Source organism: Trichomycterus rosablanca, chromosome 24 (genome assembly GCF_030014385.1).
Source record: "Trichomycterus rosablanca isolate fTriRos1 chromosome 24, fTriRos1.hap1, whole genome shotgun sequence".
In the NCBI taxonomy this organism is placed as follows: Eukaryota; Metazoa; Chordata; class Actinopteri; order Siluriformes; family Trichomycteridae; genus Trichomycterus; species Trichomycterus rosablanca.
The window spans coordinates 19,258,032-19,272,227 of NC_086011.1; the positions used below are offsets into that span (position 1 = coordinate 19,258,032).

Below are 14,196 nucleotides of genomic sequence, written 5' to 3' on the forward strand. Positions count from 1 at the left end.
AATCTATTTTCTCTGCTTTCATCTGGAAGACGTTATAGGATCCTAGGTTTTTTCCTAGTGCCATAGTTGCTTTAAATAAATGTTGCCCTCCTACCCGTCTCTCTCACCTACCTCAATATCATTGTAAACTGAAGTGCAATACCTTTACAAGTCGTGCAATAATACTGCTTTTTACTGCTACTTTTCCTTACATACTTTATATACTGTATATAATTATATGCTTTTTCTTTTTATACGTTTAGACCTTAATGTTTAAGGACTTAATTGTTGTGTATTTTTTACTGTTTTAGTGTGTATATGTAGCTGTGTAATTTATCACAGCCAATCCACCTTTTGCATGTTTCGGGGAGATAGAGGAACATCGGAGTAGCTGGATGGAATCTGTGTGGACATTGAAAGATCATCTTCTGAGGATGGAGGTAAAGATTAAACCAGGACCCGTGGACCAGCATGTTCTCCTGCATTCACTTCTGGTGAAGCTTCATGAGATGCTGAACCACAAACTTCACTTTGAGAGGATGAGAGACAGTGAGAGATGATGAGAGATGTTTGCTCTCAGGTTGTTTCTCCGGGTGAAGATTAGTGGTTCTCTCTCTCTCTCTCTCTCTCTCTCTCTCTCTCTCTCTCTCGCCGGCGTTGTTTTGTTTTCTGGCCTCGCCCCGGTCCTCTCAGCGCTCACTGTTCCGTTTAGACAGCTGCCTGAAACATTCCCATCAAAATGACTTCTGGGTCCTGCATTAATCCCTCGTTTCATGTGGAATGTGGTGAGTAGACGTGATTAAGTGCGCCGAGCAGGAATGATGTAAACACGAGGGTGAAATGCCGAGGTGGTCCTGCTGCAGGGGCGAAGAGGTACCACGATTAAAAAAACCCAAAACGAGCAGCTGCAGTTTTACAAGATTCTTCTTTAGTTTTAGATCAGAACAAACAACAACCAGGAGCAAAAAACCCGACACTGATCATAACATCAAACCTTTACAGATAAAAAACCTGAACAATCAATAAATGCATAAACATTTCAAATAAATAAATAAATGAATAAATAAATAAAGTTTAGTTTTGCTTCTGTCTTTTTACTATAAAAAGTATTTTTAAATGGCAGCAGAGTGGCGACGTGGGTGCCGCACAGCAAGAAGTTCTGGTTTCAATTTCCCGACTGGGCAGCGAGGGTCCTTTCTGTGTGGAGTTTTGCATGTTCTCCCTTTGGCTGTGTGGGTTTCCTCCCACAGTCCAAATAAACTTGCCCTACGAGTGTGTGTGTGTGTGTGTGTGTGCCCACTGCGACCCCGACCAGGATGCAGTGAAGCTAAAACAGATAAATGAATGTAAGGATGTTTGGGCCTCCACACAGGGCACAGGTACAGATTCTGTATACTAGAGGATCTAATCTCACCTCCATTAAGTGTCTCTGAGGACTTTGGCATGTTCTTCACATTTTATTTTAGCTTTCCAGTTTCCTTTCACCCCACAAAACATGCGTGAGGTGGATTGGCAGCTCTAAATTACCAGTGTAAAAAATGAATGAACAGTTTGGATGGTTCGTTCAGGGAAGAAAAACCTCCTATAGGATGTTTGTCCCTTCATTCCTCCGCCCGTCCTCCTGCATGTGGCTGGCAGGTGCGCTGTAATTGCTCTGAGGTTAAAGGTCGCATCAGGACCCTCTTTACCTCATACAGGAGGCGTGGTCGTGTGTGTGTGTGTGTGTGTGTGATGTACAGTATGATGTAGACGGGTGGAGATGTGTGTGTAACGCTGGGACCAAACTGGGAGAAGTGGGGTTAAAACTGAGTGAGTGGTCACTGTGTGTGTGTGCGTATGTGAGTGTGTGTGAGTGTGTGTGTGTGTGTGTGTGTGTGTGTGTGAGTCTGGTCGGCTCCTGCTGGTTTGGAATGGGAGCCAGGATCAGCACCTGCAGCCCTGAGGGACCGAGCGAGCCCGACTGAGATGGATAAATACTGCAGCTGGGAAAGTGTGTGTGTGTGTGTGTGTGTGTGTGAGTGTGTGTGTGTGTGTGTGTGTGTGTGTGTGATGGGAATTATTAGGCAGTAATGAGCAGCATTTACACTGATGCATTTCAGCGCTAACACTGCTAAAGTACTCAATCAGGATCACACACATACTCACACACACACACACACTCACACACACACACTCACACACACTCACACACACACACACACACACACACACACAGATGTTCTCCAGACTCTGTACACCAGTGGGACCAGCACACCCGCTGTACTGGAACTCACTCCAGATTGACCTTCAGATAACCTTCAAATCTTACAAATGTAAAAACGACGTCCATTTTTCATCCAACTGTCAAATTAGCCCAGAGTTCATAACAAGAGTCTACTACAGACACAGACGCTCAGATGTTAAGACACAGACGTTCAAACATTCAGACGTTTAGACACAGACATTCAGACTCAGATGTTCAGATACAGACAAAAACGTTCAGTTACAATCAGTCACAGACGCAAACGTTCAGTCACAGACGTTCAGACACAAAGATGTTCAGACACAGACGTACACAGACATACACAGACACAGACGCTTAGACACATACGTACACAGACACAGACGTACACAGACACACAGACGTACACAGACACAGACGCTTAGACACAGACGTACACAGACACAGACGTACACAGACACAGACGTACACAGACACAGACGTACACAGACATACACAGACGTACACAGACATACACAGACGTACACAGACGTACTCAGACACAGACGTACACAGACGTACACAGACACAGACGCTTAGACACAGACGTACACAGACACAGACGTACACAGACATACACAGACATACACAGACGTACTCAGACACAGAAGCTTAGACACAGACGTACACAGACGCTTAGACACAGACGTACACAGACACAGACGTACACAGATAGACGCTTAGACACAGACGTACACAGACACAGACGTACACAGACACAGACGTACACAGACACAGACGCTTAGACACAGACGTACACAGACACAGACGTTCAGACGTTACTAGTAGAAGTTCTTTCAGCAGAAAATTCACTGGTTCTAACGTCAGGTCACGGCTAAAGGAAACAGAACCCTGGAGAAATAATGCAGCTCACACACACACACACACACACACACACCAGTCAGATGTGAGGGAGTGTGTGTGTGTGTGTGTGTGTGTGTGTGTAACATTAACACAGCTGTGTACTTTTGGGACTGATTGTGTTGCAACGTCTGTATTCGCTCTCATTGTTTTGCAACTCTGTGTGAGTGTGTGTGTGTGTGTGTGTGTGTGTAAGTGTGTGAGTGAGTGTGTGTGTGTGTGTGAGTGAGTGTGTGTGTGTGTGTGTGTTTTAGTACCTCCCAGTATGTTGGGAATGTTCTAGAATGCCAGTTATGAGCTGAGAGTCAGAACTTATTACTAACAGGTGAGACTCTCTCTCTCACACACACACACACACACACACACACACACTCACACACACACACACACACTCACACACACACACACACTCACACACACACAATCCCATACACATTCACACACTCACACACACATACACACACTCACACACACACACTCCCATACACACACACACACACACACACACACACTATAGTGAGGAGGACGTAGCAGCGTCTCCATCCTTCTCTCTGGATCTGATTACAGTGGAGATCAGGACGGTCATGAACCCCAAACCCACGTCCCCACGGTGCTCAGGAGGTTCCTCACCTGACCTTTACGTTCCCATGTTGCTGTGAGGCACCCGCTGTGGTAGACACGTGTGTGTGTGTGGATGTGATCGGTGCAGTACTGTATCAGTGACATGAAGATCAGCATGAAGTCTGTGTGCAGCTGCTGAGGAACCTCTGATGGAGTTCATGTTAGGTCCTCAGGTTCACTTCAGAAGAATCACTTCCACTCAGAGAAACATGAGCTCTTCATTCTGATGCTCCACATGGTGAGGTTTGGGCGAATAATGTTTGGCTTTGGAGATGTAATGGAGTTTAGAGGAGCTTCAGCGCTGGAATGCAAACATGAGGTTCCTGAGGTTATTGTGGTTCCTGAGGTTCCTGTGGTTCCTGTGGTTGGTTCCTGTGGTTGGTTCCTGTCGTTCCTGTGGTTTCTGTAGTTCCTGTGGTTGGTTCCTGTGGTTGGTTCCTGTGGTTCATGTGGTTGGTTCTTGTGATTCCTGAGGTTCTTGTGCTTCCTGAGGTTCCTGTGGTTGGTTCCTGTGTCTGGTTCCTGAGGTTCCTGAGGTTTTGTAGTTTGTGTTTGAACAATCCCATCCTTCATCATGTTTGGTTTTTGGGTGGCGGGTGAGGACGAGTGATGTGAGTATGAGATGAAGTTTTGCTCTCACTGATCCTGCTGGAGTCTCCGAGCTGATTCACAGGAGAACGTTCTGGTGACCTGATAAAAAATTTAGTACCGGCTTCATCCTGGTCAGGGTCACAGTGACTCTGGCACCACCCAGGAACGCTTGAATCAAAAGAATACAGCCTGGAATACACAGTACCAGTGTGTGTGTGTGTGAGTGTGTGTGAGTGTGAGTGTGTGTGTGTGTGTGTGTGTGAGTGTGTGTGTGTGAGTGTGTGTGTGTGTGTGTGTGTGAGTGTGTGTGTGTGTGTGAGTGTGTGTGTGTGTGTGTGTGTGTGTGTGTGTGTGTGTGTGTGTGAGTGTGTGTGTGTGAGTGTGTGTGTGTGTGTGTGTGTGAGTGTGTGTGTGTGTGTGTGTGTGAGTGTGTGTGTGAGTGTGTGTGTGTGTGTGTGTGAGTGTGTGTGTGTGTTCGTGTGTGAGTGTGTGTGTGTGTGTGTGTGTGTGTGAGAGAGAGAGAGAGACAGAGCGCGCGCTCTCGCTTGTCCCGTTAGTTGCAGTGATTCTCAGCACCGCGCGAGACCGGATTTTACTCCGCCGCCACTCTTTGATCTTTCACTGTTTCATCATCTCTGACATCATCAATCGATCACCTAATCACCGATTAATCGTCTCTGCTCGTCGGCTGCAGATCCTGCGACTCTCTGACCGGTAGGTGTGTTTGCAGACCGATCGTTATCAGGTAAAGTTTAGTAACGCGGAGCTGCAGCGCGACCCTGAGCACCGGGATCAGGACCAGGTTGAGTCTGGTGCAGGGCTGAGGTTTAAACCGACACTACACCCTGCAGAGCAGAGGTTCAGGACCAAGATCAGGACTTACTGACGGTGCAGGAACGATGATACATGAAGTTTAAACCCTGATTTATTCTGGACTGAAGTTCTGATCCAGACTGAAGCTGTAACTTTAGGTCTGGTACTGACTGTAGTTCTGAGGTTCTGAGGTTCCTCCAGGCTGAAGGTTTAGGACTGAACTCTGCGCTGCATAATTCCAGGAAAATATTCGGTGTTTGTGCAGAATTGAAGGTGGAATTTGTTGGCAGTCTTCGCTCTTGTGCTCACTTGATGATTGGGAGCAGTTTTAAGGTGGAGTCAGAGTCTTAGTTTAAGATGTTTACTTGCATCAGTCGGGATGTGAACGTGCATGCTATTTAAGGTCGTTTTAAGGTGGAATTAGAAGAAACCTGTGGTTGTATGATGACGCAGTGCACTGAAGGTAAACACCAGGAGTCTGGACACACCCGGGCATGGTCAGTGCTGTTGTAATGTGGTGTTTAGATGCATGTTTACATTCTGAAGGTTTTAAGGTGGACTTGTGATGCATGGGTCAGGAGTGCAGGATTAATGTTGTACTGACCTGTAAAAACTGTGAGCTGTGATTGTTACCTGACTGTCGCAGGCCCGACTCACACAGCAGGAAGAGAAATTATTTTAGAAATGACCTGAACTTTAAAACTGACCTGAACCAGCTGAGAGAGACTGGCAGAAGTTTGAGTGGCATCTTTACTCCAGCCAGCGGCGGATTCCTGTAGTCCTCACACACTCTTCTGATCTGCACAGATTCACTTTTATTTCCCTTTAATGAGCAATTTCTCTCTCTGTATGGTTTGAGTGTCCAGCTCCCTCAGGATGGGCGGGTCAGTTTTGGGTTTTGACCCGCTCGAGGTTTTTCCTCACACTGATTTGGATTTTCTCTCTCACTGTTGCTCATTACAGGTTCTGATTCTGGATCTGTGTGAAGCTGCTGTGAGAAAAAAGTTCTGTACAAAAACTCTTGACCTGAGCTCAATAATGTGTGTGTGTGTGTGTGAGTGTGTGTGTGTGTGTGTGTGTGAGTGTGTGTGTGTGTGTGAGAGAGTGTGTGTGTGTGTGTGTGTGTTTGGAGCAGTTTTACACTGGAGTGAAAACAGAGCTCTGAACTGAAGATTAAAAATGTGATTTTATTTTGTTGGAAGTGAATTCCTTCATGCAGGATTTACTGCTTTACTTTGAAGTTTTAAAGTTTTGGGGTTTGGATGTTTGGAAGCTCTAAAGTTTTAAAATTTGAATGTTTTGAGGTTCTAAAGTTTTGAAGTTTTAGTTTCAAGTTTGGATCTTTTAAAGTTCTGATGTTCTGAATTGTACAAGTTTTAAAGTTTTGTAGTTTTTAAGTTTGGATGTTCGGGAGGTGTTACACTGCGCTTACACACTGAGCAGAAGGTCTGAAGTTCTGGAGTTTGAAGTTCTGATGTTTTAAAGTTCAGGGCGTGTTACGTTGTGCTTCCACACTGAGCAGAAGTTCTGATGTTTGAAGTTTTAAAGTTCTGATGTTTGGATGTTTGAAGTTCGGGGTGTGTTCCACTGTGCTTCCAAATTGAGTAGAAGTTCTTAAGTTCTGAGGATTTAAAGTTTGGACCTTTTGATGTTTAGATCTTTTAAACTTCTGATGTTTAAAAGTTCTGGGCAGAAGTTCTGATTTTTTTAATTTTACAAGTTTTATAGTTCTTAAGTTCTAAAGTTCTGATGTTTTAAAGTTCTGATGTTTTAAAGTTCTGATGTTTGGATCTTTTGATGTTTGGATGTTAAAAGTTCTGGGCGTGTTCCTCTGTGCTTCCACACTGAGCAGAAGTTCTGAAGCTGAGGGAGGATAAACGGCTCCATAAAAACCAGAGGCAGTTTTATTGTATCTGCTGCATCGTGTTTCAGGATCTGTAACGGAGCCGCTGTGGTCAGAACCTCCTGACCCGGCTGAGGTAAACCACCACTGACTGATCGCCGGTGTTTGACCTGCATGTGTTTTTTCTCGGGCGTTCCTGGTGTGATCTTCTCCTCGTCCCGCTGGTCTCAGGTTCTCCTGAGGGCCGTGACTAATTCGGACGGGAATATTAAATCAGTCAGGAATGTGAAACACCACTGTGGGGTGTAACGTCTCCTCTGTGGAACACGGGGCCCCCGGGGGACGGCGAGAAGACTTTGTGGAGACACACTGTTACCCGCTGGTGTGTGGGGCTTTATTAGAGTCAGGTGTGTGTGTGTGTGTGTGTGTGTGTGTGTGTGTGTTTGGGTAGAACCGGGCGGAGTCACTGTGAGCCATGTGAGTTCTCTGATCCTGATTAGAACTCTCTGAAGTTGGGACACAGCGGTGGAGCCGAACCGTCCCATCGGCCCAGAACAACAGAGCACACACACACTCACACACACACACACACACACACACACACTCACACTCACTCACACACACACACACACACACACACACTCACACACACACACACACACACACACACACAGCGTCTGGAATGAATAGTTAATAAAGGTATTTTTATGGCTCCGTTGGAACAGAGTTTGTGTTTTTAGGCGACGCTTCATCTCTTCTAGAACCGATCAGAAACGCCTCACATCTGATCCGCCTCAGGGGTCCAGCGCCACGCCCGCCTCACACAGGGACACGCAACGGGGTCAAAAGTATGTGGACACCTGACCATGAGCCTGCTGGACCCTCGTTCAGCTCGTTCTCAAACCGCCTGTGTGACTACAGAGCTGTAACAGCCGTTATTAATCTGAGAAAGGTTTCCACTGTTAGGAGTGTGTCTGTGGGAATTTGTGCCTGGTTGTATTAACTCTATTTCTAGTTTTATGAAGAATGAATGACTCCAGGGCCCACTGTGACCCTGACCAGTATAAATCGATGGTAAAACAGATAATGAATGAATGACCCCCATGTTGTTGAAGTCTCTTACCTCTGTGCCCTCTGTGACTCCGCCCCTCCAGGTGCACCCATGCTGCTGATTGGCTGTGTGCTGCTGGCTGTGTGCTCGGCGGCGCCCCCTGCACACATTAACCGCCTGGCGCTGTTCCCAGACAAGAGCGCCTGGTGTGAGGCCAAGAACATCACACAGATCGTGGGGCACACGGGGTGCGTGGCACAGTCCATCCAAAACAGGTCAGCAGCACACACACACACCCACACGACCCACACACACATTCACACACACACGTCCCACACGACCCACACACACATCCACACCCACACCCACACGATCCACACACACATCCACACACACACACCCACACGACCCACACACACATCCACCCCCACACCCACACGACCCACACACACATCCACACACACACACCCACACGACCCACACACACATCCACACCCACACGACCCACACACACATCCACCCCCACACGACCCACACACACATCCACACACACACGTCCCACACGACCCACACACACATCCACCCCCACACCCACACGACCCACACACACATTCACACACACACACGTCCCACACGACCCACACACATCCACACACACACACCCACACGACCCACACACACATCCACACACACACCCACACGACCCACACACACATCCACACACACACCCACACGACCCACACACACATCCACACACACACACCCACACGACCCACACACACATCCACCCCCACACCCACACGACCCACACACACATCCACACACACACACCCACACGACCCACACACACATCCACACCCACACGACCCACACACACATCCACCCCCACACGACCCACACACACATCCACACACACACACCCACACGACCCACACACACATACACACACACACACACACGTCTCACACGACCCACACACACACGACCCACACACACACGTCCCACACGACCCACACACACACATCCCACACGACCCACACACACATCCACACACACACATCCCACACGACCCACACACACATACACACACACACACACACACGTCTCACACGACCCACACACACACGACCCACACACACACGTCTCACACGACCCACACACACACGACCAACACACACACGTCCCACACGACCCACACAATCCACATCAACATCCACACGTTTCACATCCAAGTCAAGTCAAGTCAACTTTATTTATATAGCGCTTTTTACAATAGACATTGTCTCAAAGCAACTTTACAAAATCCAGGACCAACAGATACAAAAACCCCTGTTGAGCAAGCCGAGGGCGACTGTGGCAAGGAAAAACTCCCTGAAAATTACAGGAAGAAACCTTGAGAGGAACCAGACTCAGCAGGGCCCGTCCTTCTTGGGTGCCACAGTGTGTAGCACCGCGGTCTGCTCTTGTGTGTGTTTTAACAGTGTTTTCTGTGTGTGTGCGTGTGTGTGTGTGTGTGTGTGTGTTTTCTCTCTGTGTGTGTAGAGCATGTCTGGGACAGTGTTTCAGTTACAGCGTACCCAACACCTTTCCCCAGTCCACCGAGTCCTTGGTACACTGTGACTCCTGCATGCCGGCGCAGACTCAGTGGGAGGTGGTGAGTCTTCTTTTCATTCACTACTTCAGCCTGGTCAGGGTCTGATTCACCAGGTAAAAGGCAGGAAATGCCCCGGACAGGTCGCCGGTCCATCACAGGACACACACACTGAGTGTAATTTCTTGTAGCTTTGTATTTGTGGGAGGAAACTGGAGCACCTAGAGGAAACCTACACGGACACAGCGAGAACATGCCAACCTCCACACAGAAAGAAAAGTGTTTAGAGCAACAGTAGATGAATGTAGGTATCAGGAAGGTGAACCTAATAAAGTGCTCAGTCAGTGATTGTATACATTAATTTAAAGGTGAAGATTCTGATCCACACGCAGCCCGAGTTCATGTGTACAGGAGGTTATGAGGGGTCATCTGGTTCAAAATCAAACAGTTACCACCGGGATCCACTAGGTGGCAGCAAAAACCTTTAAAAAAATGAAATTACATAAAAAATACTGAAACTCACCGGGGTGGTGCAAGATCTGACGGGTTCACCTGATCCTGACAGAATGGGGTCGAAGCTCCTCATCTAAGCACCACTGAGGGGGTAGAAACCAAAACCTGGTGCCCCAAGAACCAACAGGTCACATGTTTAAAAGTATGTAGACACACGATCATCAGCAATGATTCCTAAACATATAGGTGCTAATATGACCAGTTTGCTGCGTCCACTCTTCTGGAAAGACTTGAACATGAGGATGGATGTTGGAACATAACTGCAGGGATTCACTGCTTTTCAGTTACAAACAGCATCAGTAAGGTTGGATCCAGGTCTTGTGGACACTTCTGTATCTGATGGAAGAAGATCTGAACCCTGGCCCACTTTTAACACATCGCCCTGGCCTTTCAGATCTCCTGGTACTTCATGGAGTCTTCTGGTTTCTCAGCAGGGATCCTTGTTCTACACAGCACAAACCCTCCACCATACCTAACAGTGTAGAAAAGCTTTCTCGTAGATCCTCCTTAACACAACAAGTTCTAGCAGCGTCCAGACATTTAAGTTTGTCACAACAGACACGGTCTGTCTGAGGGAGTGCAAGACTGGCAGTACAACAGCGACACCTGCTGTCTGGTTAAAGCACCACATGTGCGGCGGTAAAAAATCTGTAGAGTAGCGGCTTCCTCAGTACGCTCTACGGTTCTCTGTTAGAATCACGTGTCAGAGAGACTCAATATAAATCAAAGTAAATCAAACAAGCAGACGACTGAACTTGAGCTGATCTGAGTGTGTGTGTGTGTGTGTGTGTGTGTTTACATGTGTGTGTGTGTGTGTGTGTGTGTGTGTGTAGGTGACCCTGGAGTGCCCGGGTAACGAGGACGCCCCTCGTGTGGATAAGCTGGTGGAGAGAATCCTGCACTGCAGCTGTCAGTCCTGCACTAAAGAGCTGGGACAGGAGGGGGCGCTACTGCAGCTCTACAGCACCGACAACACACACCAACCTGATACACACAACACACTCGCCTCACAGACACACACAGACACACACTCACGCATCGATACACACACACACCCCGACACACACTCAAACAGCAACACACACTCACGCACCGACACACACGCTCAGGAGTCCAACACGCCTATACACATAACAGAGGGAGGATAAACACACACTCACACACTCACACACACTCACACACTCACACACTCACCCACACTCACTCACTCACATACACACACACACTCACACACACACACACACACTCACACACACACATACTCACTCAGACACCCACACACACACACACACACACACACACACACACATACACACACACACTCACTCACTCACTCACACACCCACACTCACTCACTCACATACACACACACACTCACACACACACACACTCACACACACACACACTCACTCAGACACCCACACACACACACACACACACACACTCACTCACTCACACACACACACCCACATTCACTCACTCACACACACACACACACACTCACTCACACACTCACTCACACACACACCCACTCACACACCCACACACTCACACACACACACACACACTCACTCACACACCCACACACACACTCACTCACTCACACACCCACACACACACACACACACACACACCCACTCACACACACCCACTCACACACACTCACACACCCACACACTCACACACACTCACTCACACACCCACACACACACACACACTCACTCACACACCCAAACACACACACACACACACCCACTCACACACACACCCACTCACACACACACACACACACACACCCACTCACACACACACCCACTCACACACACACTCACTCACACACACACCCACTCACACACACACACACACCCACACACTCACACACTCACTCACTCTTCCACTCACACACTCACTTATTCACACACACCCACTCATTTCTTTGTTATTCTTGCTTGGTGAGTCTTTAGCACTTTTTTAAACCACCCTTGGGACCCACCAGAATCTTCCTGCACACACACACACACACACACACACACACACATGTAAACACACACACACTTACTTTATTGAAGCTGTATGTTAGCAGTGTGCACTTCTGTAAACATAATAAACATGTTAAACTGCCGAGTGTCTCCGAGTGTCTCTGTGGGGGGCTGGTGTGGGAACCATCACCAAATTCATAATAAATTATAAAAACACTCAGAGGCTGTTTCAGGGTGGGATCCACAACCACTGGGACCCTGTCCAGGGTGGAACAGTGAATGAATGAATGATTTTTAGGACGTTTAGGAGTTTTAATGTTTGTTCACTGACCTGCGACCCATAATAATCTTAATGATCAGATACACACACACACACACACACCTCACACACCTCACACACACACACACACCTCTCACACACACACTCACACACACACACACACACACACCACACACACACACACACACCACACACACACACACACACACAGTAGTTGATGGTTGTTTATGATAATTGCTCTTTGAACATAAAAAGGCCGCCTGATCACATTTGATGACTGGGATGTGGCACCGTTGCCATGGATACCGTGTGCCAACAGCCTGCCCGACTCCATGTGTTCCTCTATAAGTGCTCTTCTGTACGTGTACACACACACACACACTCACACACACACACACACACACACACACAGGTCGGTGCCCACAGCAGATGGTGAAATGCCATTAGATGACTGAGTGATAGACAGAGATAACAGATTTATTCAGTACTGTGACTGTGGGGATCCTCTCACATCTTCAGGATGATCCTCAGGTTTCTCCTCAGATGTTCCATGAGGTTTAGGTCCTGGTTTTAGTTGGACCACTCAAGGATGTTCAGAGACGCCTTTTCTCCCACTGTAAAGCACCCACAACACGATGCTACCACCACCATGCTTCAGTGGAGTGATGGGATGTCAGGTGACCTGCGAGTGTCGTGCTCGCTGCCCCGCCCGAAGAGTCCAGCTCTCATCTCATCCAACCAGAGATTCACTTCATCACCCGCTTACTCACCACCCTCACCAGCATGAAGACCTGAGAGGTGGAGGCTGCAGGGACCATCGTCCATCCAACAGGTTCTTCACCTTGTTCTTCTCAGTTCTTATTAGTTCTTCTCTGTTCTTCACCCTGTTCTTATCAGTTCTTTTCTGTTATTCTCAGTTCTTATCAGTTCTTCACCTTGTTCTTCTCTGTTCTTCTCTGTTCTTATTAGTTCTTCTCTGTTCTTATTAGTTCTTCTATGTTCTTCTCTGTTCTTCTCTGTTCTTCTCAGTTCTTCTCAGTTCTTCTCAGTTCTTGTACAAGTATTGTGTCTGGGTTTCCTCTGATGCCCCTCCGGAGTTTCTCAGAACTGGCGCTGAGGTGAAGCGTGTGGGGAACAACATCACACCTCTGAGCTTTCTGTGCTCATGGATGAGAAGCTTTCATACACACACACACTCACACACACTCACACTCATATACACACACACACACACACTCACACTCATACACACACACACTCACACACACACTCACACTCATACACACACACACACACTCATACACACACACTCACACTCATATACACACACACACACACACTCACACTCATACACACACACACACACACACACTACAGTAAAAGTGAAGAATAATGATAATGTGATAAAGAGGAAAATGTTTTTTTTCGCTCGCCCCCCTTCCCCACCTCCCTCTCTCTCTCTCTTTCTCACACACACACACACACACACACACACGCTGGTGCTGATGTTAAACACTCCACACAGTCAGCGCAGCATCCAGATCTACAACCACATCAGAGCAGCACAACATCCAGCAGGTCCGGTTCAGTGCTCACTGTTAACTGTAGGTGTGTGTGTGTGTGTGTGTGTGTGTGTGTGTGTGTGTGTGTGTTAATGTGTGTGTGTGTGTGTGTGTGTGTGTTAATGTGTGTGTGTGTGTGTGTGTGTGTGTTTATATTTATGTGAATATTAATGTGTGTGTGTGTGTTAATGTGTGTCTGTGATTATATTAATGTGTGTGTGTGTTTATACTGATGTGTGTGTTTATGTGTTA

At 47.5% G+C, this 14,196-nt stretch overlaps 2 protein-coding genes across 4 annotated transcripts in view; both read left to right on the forward strand.

Moving 5' to 3' along the window:
• Positions 1-4,941: 4,941 nt before the first annotated feature.
• On the forward strand, positions 4,942-12,244 carry nbl1 (NBL1, DAN family BMP antagonist). 3 transcript variants are annotated; one of them, XM_062986547.1, is made up of 4 exons: positions 4,942-5,026; positions 8,123-8,294; positions 9,562-9,673; positions 10,957-12,244. In XM_062986547.1, exons 2-4 carry the CDS (start codon positions 8,131-8,133, stop codon positions 11,269-11,271), a joined length of 591 nt encoding a protein of 196 aa, XP_062842617.1. In that variant the 5' UTR covers positions 4,942-5,026; positions 8,123-8,130; the 3' UTR covers positions 11,272-12,244. The 3 variants fall into 3 exon arrangements, with proteins under 3 accessions (XP_062842617.1, XP_062842619.1, XP_062842618.1); XM_062986549.1 differs by lacking the exon at positions 4,942-5,026 and adding an exon at positions 5,603-5,622; XM_062986548.1 differs by lacking the exon at positions 4,942-5,026 and adding an exon at positions 7,058-7,104.
• Positions 12,245-13,910: 1,666 nt separating this feature from the next.
• Positions 13,911-14,196, forward strand: part of LOC134302031 (transmembrane protein 88B) — a 2,254-nt gene continuing 1,968 nt past the window's right edge. Inside the window, exon 1 of the mRNA XM_062987014.1 lies at positions 13,911-13,960. The gene's annotated coding sequence lies outside the window, so the exon portion shown is untranslated. The remainder of the gene's footprint in view (positions 13,961-14,196) is intronic.